This window comes from Dendrobium catenatum, unplaced genomic scaffold (genome assembly GCF_001605985.2).
Source record: "Dendrobium catenatum unplaced genomic scaffold, ASM160598v2 fragScaff_scaffold_15, whole genome shotgun sequence".
Taxonomy (NCBI): Eukaryota; Viridiplantae; Streptophyta; class Magnoliopsida; order Asparagales; family Orchidaceae; genus Dendrobium; species Dendrobium catenatum.
The window spans coordinates 91,905-100,653 of record NW_021318477.1 but is presented as its reverse complement, the minus strand read 5'-3'; the positions used below and the strand labels follow the sequence as shown (position 1 = coordinate 100,653).

At 33.9% G+C, this 8,749-nt stretch overlaps 1 protein-coding gene across 1 annotated transcript; it reads right to left on the bottom strand.

Moving 5' to 3' along the window:
* Window positions 1-5,720: 5,720 nt before the first annotated feature.
* Window positions 5,721-6,725, bottom strand: LOC110103943 (anti-sigma-I factor RsgI5-like). The gene has a single exon (XM_020832841.1). The coding sequence runs from the start codon at window positions 6,723-6,725 to the stop codon at window positions 5,721-5,723; it is 1,005 nt and encodes a 334-aa protein (XP_020688500.1).
* Between the last annotated feature and the right edge of the window lie 2,024 nt (window positions 6,726-8,749).

Here is an 8,749-nt window from a genome sequence, read left to right as displayed (position 1 = left end):
CTTCTCCTTTGCCCCCTTTTTTTTGGCAAGCCTCTTTTGTTCCTTTTTTTTTAGCAAGCCTCTTTTCTTCCTTTTTTTTTGGCAAGCCTCTTTATATATATATATATATATATATATATAACATATGATATAATTATACTGTAACATATAATATAATTATACTATAACAGATAATATAATTATACCATAACAGATAGTTTAATTATATTATAAAAGATAATATAATTAGATTATAAAAGATACATATACAGTAAAATTAGAAGGCTCTTGCTAATACAAGTATTTAAAGACCTTAACTTAACTACTCAACGACATTAATATTAACTTCATAACAAAGCCAATATGAACAATTAATAAACTTAACCCAAAATGGTAAGTAACTAATGACGTCAACCCCAAATGTTAGTATAAAAACCAAATAATATAAGGCCAACTAATCATAAATCATGATAATATAATTAATGTATAACATTAATTCATATCAACTATAATAGTAAGCAAAAAGTATCGAAATCTGTACTCTTTTGTCCACTTTCTCAGCTTTTTTTTTTTTGAACTATGAGATAGTTTTATGTGCAGAAAAGGTGTGAGAATTTGTGTGCAACATGATAGATTATGTGAGTAGAATAAATAAATAACAGAACTTATTTAATGCAAGTGGACAAAAATTTGTGACTTGGATTTTATAAAGAGAACAACCACTATTGCAATGAATTTATTGCCTCGGGTTACCTGACGCAACTCTACGTTCGGTATTGCTTAAAAATGCGACACCTGACAGCCTAATTTACCCGTAATGACCCGACGGCAGCCCATACACTTTAGCACATTTTTTAAAATATTTCGGGTCGGCCTGTTGCATTGTATATGAATTGGGCGGGAAAACAAAAAAAGTACGTGGCTTTTACCTCATGTATAATAACCTTTTTGGTATTAAACCTAAGATGTTATACACTCTTTAGGGTTCATATAATTCTCATATACATCACGTAAAGATATCGTGAAGTGTTTGAGGAGATGGAAGGATCGAATGTAGGTTTTTCTTTGGACAACTTCGTTGATATCAAGAAAACTCCAACGTTAAACTTTGATCAAGCATTTTCTGATTTAATACAAGTAAGTCATTATCTGTACTGTTTGGATTTTTTTTTCTATTTACTGTTTCATTACTGTATCAACGTAAAATCATAAAAATCCATTAGATTTACTCGGTACAGTGTTTGACTTACCTCGATACTGATCGGTACTAGATAGTGAAACTCGGTTTGAATTATTTGCACACAAGTTTCGAGAAATTAAACATTGGTTGTAGTAGTACCGATCATTACAGTTGTTAAGTATCGCTCAGTATATGATAGTACTGATCATTACATGGAACCGATCATTTTATTACCTCGGTATAAGCTCGATATTGATTATTATAGCTCGGTATAAGATCAGTACTGATTTTAATAGCTCGATATAAACTCAGTGCACATTTGTACCGAGCTAATAAATATTAGTAAGTCGTAGTGTACATTTGTACCGACCTAATAATTATTAGCTCGGTATAAGCTCGGTATAAGGTCGGTATTGACATTTAGTTATAAAGCTAAATTGGATGTATGAATATTTCATAAGGTGTTTACAATTCTGAGAAGGAAGCATATGAAAAATATTGCCAGTATGCGCATTCAACTAGATTAAGTGTTCGGAAAGATCATCACCATTTCTGGCTAAATTCAAGGAAAATCAAATCAAAGCATTTTGTGTGTTTTAAAGCTGGTTTCAAGAAGGAGACTGAGAGTGGTACAAAGGTAAAATATCGAAGATCATGTACAAGAATAGGATGTCCAGCCATAGTTAGATTTTATGTGAGTCAAGATGGGGTTTGGGAAGTGAATAAAGCTATAGAGAGTCATAATCACGAACTGGCTAGGCTGGATGATCAACATTTGCTCAGGTCATCTAGGAGCATTAGTGATGAGAATGCAGCTGTTTTGAAATCTATGTCAGAAGCAGGGATAAGAACTGTCGATGCATTTACATACCTATCTAATGAAGTTAGAGGTGTGGGTAATCTGGGTTTCACGAAGCGGGATGCATATAACTACATCCAAAAAGAAAGATGAGCTAAGATTGAGACTGAAGACACTAATTTGCTAATCAAGTTATTTAAAGAACAGACAATTGATGACAACATGTTTGCATGGGATGTCGAAATTGATGAAGATGGTTGTTTGTTGAATTTCTTTTGGGTTGATGGTCTTGGCAGAATTGATTATGATTATTTTGGGGACGTGATTATATTCGATACAAGTTATCATTTAAATAAATATAACTTAGCTTGTGCCCCAATTATTGGAGTGAATAATCATTGGCAAAATATTCTATTATGAGTTGCTTTTTTATCTGATGAGACTATTGATTCTTTTACCTAGTTTTTTAGAACATTTCTAAACATTATTGATAACAAACATCCCATTATTATTTTTACTGATCAGGACCAAGCCATTGCCAGGGCAATAGAGATTGCATTGCCTAATACACGGCATCGATTGTGCCAATGGCATCTATACAAGAAGGCACCTTCAAAGGTATGGTGCTTTAACAGCAACAACAGAGTTAAATTCTTATTTTTTTTATTATTTCAAGCAATATGATTCTGTGGAGGAATTTGAGAGAAAATGAACTTAAATGATCTCAGAAGGAAACCTGCAATGCCATCAATGGTTGAATGATCTCTACAAAATCAGGGAGAAGTGGTCAGCTGCATTCAACAAAGATTATTTTAACCTTGATATTTTATTAACCCAACGTAGTGAGTTAACCAATCATGTATGAATGGTTATTCCAAGCCAACAAGTACTATCACTGAGTGTTTTCTTGGTTTGGAAAGGGTGATGAGAACTTGGCATCAAAATGAACAAGATGAAGAATTCAAATGTAGTCAAACAGATATAGAGCCATATATGAAAAGTAGCCCGATATTGAAGCAAGCTGCAAAATTTTATTCAAGAAAGTTGTATTCATTTTTTGAAGAGGAGTTCTTACATGGACTTGGTGGATTAAACATTGAACATTTCTCATCGGATTTATTAAGGTTTTCTGTAACGAACATAGACAACTCCACTGATTCACATAATTGGATTGCCAATTTTAATTCATTAGAATGTACCATTAAATACAACTGTGCAAAGTTTCAAATGAAGGGTATATTGTGTTATCATTACATGAGTGTTATGAGACAGTTAGACATTATTAATATTCCCATTAAATATTTAATTCCAAGGAGGTATGTCAATGCTCGAAAAGATTTATATTCTGGTGGAAAAATCCCATATATCGGCATCAATGCTTGCCAACCTATTGAGGGGTCCACCAACTTGATGTTCAGAAATTATATATGTCGGTTTGCATATAAAATTAGCACAAAAGCACAAGGTAATGAGGAGGATGAATTGTGTGTGATAGATGGTTTGAGAACATTGGATGAAAAAGTGCATTCCATCAAGCTTGGCAGAAAGAACAAACAAATTTGTTGAGCAGGTAATGAAACTATTAAAGATCCCAAGAAGTGCAGGCCAAAGGGCATATGAAATGCTAGATTGAAGGATCACTGGGAGAAAAGGAAGACAAAAAAATAAAAAACAAACAGCGAGGAATCCTCCAACAATCATACACTTTACAATTCCAGATTCAGGTAGTCAATCGTCATTCATGTAATATGTGAATTTGGAGATATTTCTATTATGAATATGACATTCTGATTGTATATGTGAATTTGGAGATATTTCTATTCTGAATATGACATTCTGATTGTATATGAGATACTTTGAAAATTTCGTGGAATACCGAGCAAATTTCGATTGGTATTCTATTTGTACCGAGCAAATTATGTGGAATACCGAAAAATATCGATCTGTTTTCATATTGCTCGGTATTAGTTTAATACTCAATACTTGAATACATAAGTCGGTATTGCTTGGTACTTTCTGTGTAGTGAGCTACATTAATACAGTACCGAGTAAATTTCAACTAATACCGAGCAATACTGATCTGTTTTCATATTGCTCAGTATTAGTTTATGATTAGGGGCCATTGCTCAGTATCAATCCTTTTTAGTACTCGGTACCATTTAGTTGAAATAAAAAATGCACAAGACATATAAAAAAAGTTCACCATTTATTTAATAATCTATTGAATTTTAGTACATAACAAGGCATATGCTAATTCAGCCATGAATAGTGGCATATTAGATTGCCAGTTTTTATAATGATACCATTGAACAGGTTCTTGTTGTATTACAACTTTCATATATTTACAAAGAAACATGCCGCAATCAACGTTGTTATCTTGTGTTGGCACGTTTCTGAATCCCTTGATTGGCCATTTGTTATATTAATGTCAAAAGCATTCTTTGTATCCTTGTAGAAATGTGAAATCTATAAAATTAAAATAAAATTAACATAAAATAATGTTAAGACTGAAATTAAACAAAAAAATTACTTACAACTTCTGGGAGTATGGCTTTGTGTGTCTTATTCGGTAAAGAATCATAGAACTCCCACCATTTTGTTCTCAAATTGCATACAAGAAGTGTCCAATGTTTAATGTTTATTATAGGAACGAAGATCAAATTTACATTCTTAATAACAGTTTTGTTTATATGAGATACAAAGCTTGTTGTGTTCGTCTCATTTGATTGACTGTAGTAGGCCTGCTTAAGAAGAAATAGTTGTGGTGATTAATTCCAACATATTTAAATCTAATAAATAGAATTAGCAAATGCAAGGATTAAAAAATGTTTACTAACCCAATGGAAACTTGAAAAAAAAAGAAACAGTTAATTAAGACCGGGGCAAAGTACATTCTTCTGGATTAATAAATGACCAAATGCATCAACGTGATTATTATCAAGCTCCTTTGACATTAATAACTCGTCCAATTAGCTTCTATAAATTATTATATTTCCAAACTCGAAAATAGTATCATTCTTGGATAATTCAAAAAAACATTCATTACAAAAGATGAATAAAAAATAAATAGATAATCGTAATGCTCGGTACTACTCGGTATTGATATGGTACCGAGCCTATTTAATATAATACCGAGTAGTACCGGTCAGTAATGCTCGGTACTACTCGGTATTGATATAGTACCGAGCATATTTAATATAATACCGAGTATTACCGGTCATTAAAGCTCGGTACTACTCGGTATTGATATAGTACCGAGTCTATTTAATATAATACAAAATAGTATCGGTCAGTAAAGCTCGGTACTACTCGGTTTTGATATAGTACCGAGCCTATTTAATATAATATCGAGTAGTACCAGTCAGTAAAGCTCGGTACTACTCGGTATTGATAAAGTACCGAGTCTATTTAATATAATACTGAGTAGTACTGGTCAGTAAAGCTCGGTACTACTCGGTATTGATATAGTACCGTATAATACCAAGCAATACCGATCAGTAAAGCACGGTACTACTCGGTATTTATATAATACCGAGTAGTACTGGTCAGTAAAACTCAGTACTACTCGATATTGATATAGTATCGAGCCTATTTAATATAATACTAAGTAGTACCGATCAGTAAAGCTCGGTACTACTCGGTATTGATGTAGTACCGAGTATACTTAATATAATACCGAGTTGTAAAGATCAGTAAAGCTCGGTACTACTTGGTATTGATATAATTTGGTCAGTATAAGTTCAATACTCACTTATCCTTGAATTATTTCAGGCCATTATTGATGAATAGGATTTTATCTTCACTAATTAATGATCGGCCTGGATAATCTAGTATTTCAGATGCAGGTCTCAATTCTATTTCTTTAGAGTCATCAACTTCATAAACAATCATAGCTTTATCAGTTACAGGAGCATTTTTAGGCTCTGGTTCAGTTGTAGGAGGTGGTGCAGGTGTACGAGGTGGTGCAGCTGTAGGAGCTGTTTCAGGAGCTAATGCAAGTTCACTTGGAGAAGTTGGAGCAGGTGCAGTTGGAGAAGGTGGTGCAGCAGCTGGTGTAGGAGCTAGAGCAAGTTCAGGTGCTATTGCAGGAGTATCACTTGAAATTGAGTCACCCAACTTCTCTTTGGATGCCAAATTTTTTAAAATTTTCTTCTTCCTATCACCCATTGTAAAATGTGTGGATATAACTTTTCTCTTTCTATCATTTCTTTTTTGAACTCTTTTTGCAATGCCGGTTAGTAAGGATGGATCAACCTCATCCTCACTCAGGGTAGCATCCTTTTCAGATATAGTAGCAGATGAGAAAGAACCAGTAGCCATTTCTTTCTTGTAAGTTTTAAAATAATCAGGAAATTGATCTTGGAAGAACTGCAATATAAAGCCATCTTTCTTTTTAATCTGCTCTTTCAAATAAAAAATCTCCTCTTTCAAATCAAAAACAGATTGTTCCAAATTTACTATCTGCTCTTTAAGTATTCTATTGGTTGCTTCCACCTCTGCTACATTCTTCTTCATAAATTTGTCCTTCGTAAGCAGCTTGTATATTGCTTGATTTAATATCCTCAGGTTTATTTCATCATTTAGTGGACTTGATTCATGATGTGTAGATGAATAAGGATCAGTTGGTCTTGCTACCCGTACTGGAATATGTTTTGGTGGGCTTGCCTCCCTTATCGGACTGGGTACCCTAATAGGACTACTAGGAGTACGTGGAGATGAATGAGGTTTAGATGGGCTTGCCACCCTTATTGGACTTGGAAACCTCATTGGACTATCAGGAGTAGGTGGAAATGACTCATCTGTAGGTGGGCAAGCTACTTTCCACCCGTATTGGACTGGCTGAAATTGGTGGAGAATGACTATGCAATAAAACCTTCTCATAATCTGTTATTCCCCGAAATTCTTTGAGAAACTGCAGAAAATATAATATTTCATCAAATTTAAACATTTAAACATATAGTTTTACCAGACATTTAAATGAAAAAATGTAGTGATGATACCTCATGATCCACAAGGTCAGCAAAAATACTATTTACATCTTTCTCACTGTAAATAAAGTTAGCATCCCAGCGAGTAAAACGTGGACGGGATAGTTCATCCTGTACAGCATAAATTATTGTATGTTCAAGAAATCAAATCTGTACAAATGAAGACAATTTAACTTTGTTATAGAATTTGTAAATTAATCAAAGATCTATTGAACAAAATAACAATACTCACAATTACAATCATGACAAAACCATTTACATAACCCAGTGCTGATACCTTTTCTTATTTAGTAGCAACAATGTTAAATTCTTGAACTTGGAAACACCTAATTGATTCAGGCCAGTTGTACTTATTAAAACTATCAACATTTTGACAACTTCCAAGATAGATGATGGTACACGAAAGTTTACCATTAGATAAAATATGTTGGATAGTAGGTAAAGGACGAAGCCTTTCACTAGATCTTCCATTGGAGTTGTATTATCCATCCTCTCAATGTCATGGCGAATATTATTTGAAGTTTTTCCGCTGGATCTGGCACTGCCAACGTCAAAAATAATACCCCTTTTTGGCATACCTATAAGTAATGCAACTTCATCAGATGTGAACTTCAGACTTTATCATTTAATAATGAAACTTTCAGTCTTCATATCCCACTTCGACACAGCATATATATAAGTGGAACCCTGAGGCATTAGGGGTAACCTCAGGAATTGGATAATTTGCAGCAGCCTCAGTCTTTCAACAAAGGGATCTCCAAATCTCCGAACAAGTAGATTGCAAACTTCTTTAAAAGTCAAAGTTTGGCATCTAAAATGAATATTTGGAGTATATCCCTACATAACAAATACCGAGTATTAAAGACAATTCATTTAGAGTATTACCGAGCAGTACCGACCAACTTACCCAAGCTAAATTGAGCTAATACCCATCATTAATCTGCCAAAATTGCTCAGTACCGAGCAATACCGAGTGTATATAACTCGATAATATATCAATAAAATATTTATGTTTTATGCTAAGCTTATACCGACCATTAATCACCAATATCGAGCAGTACCAAGTGTTAATAATGCTCGGTAATGCTCGGTACCGAGCATTATGAGTTTTTAGCTAAGCTTATACTAACCATGAATCGCCAATACCGAGCAGTACTGAGTGTTAGTAATGCTCGGTACTGCTCGGTATTGGTGATTAATGGTCGGTATAAGCTTAGCATAAAACATAAATATTTTATTGATATATTACCGAGTTATATACACTCGATATTGCTCGGTACTGAGCAATTTTGGCAGATTAATGATGGGTATTAGCTCAATTAAGCTTGGGTAAGTTGGTCGGTACTGCTTGGTACCGAGTAGTACCGAGTGTTAGAAAGGCTCATATTGCTTGGTACCGAGTAGTACCGAGAAGTACGAGTGTTTATAACTGCTGGTACTGCTCGGTACCAAACAATACCGAGCATTACTAATCTATACAGAGTAATTATTTTGTCACAAAAATTCAAATTTTAGCAGGTATACGACTTTAACTCGGTAAAACCTAACCCTAAACATTTAAAAAGAAGAAGATGAGGCATTGTTTATTAGAAAATGAACTAACCTGAGGCATTGTAAGTCTGAAGTATATGAAATGCAAATACGGAGAGCTTGGAACTTGGAACAAGATGAAGTATCGCCGGTGTATGAAACGTAAATACGGAGAGCTTGGAACTTGGAAGAAGATGAAGTATCACCGGTGGAAGAAGATGAAGTATATGCAAGCAAATGATGACTGAAGTGAAAGACGGTGATCTTTATTTC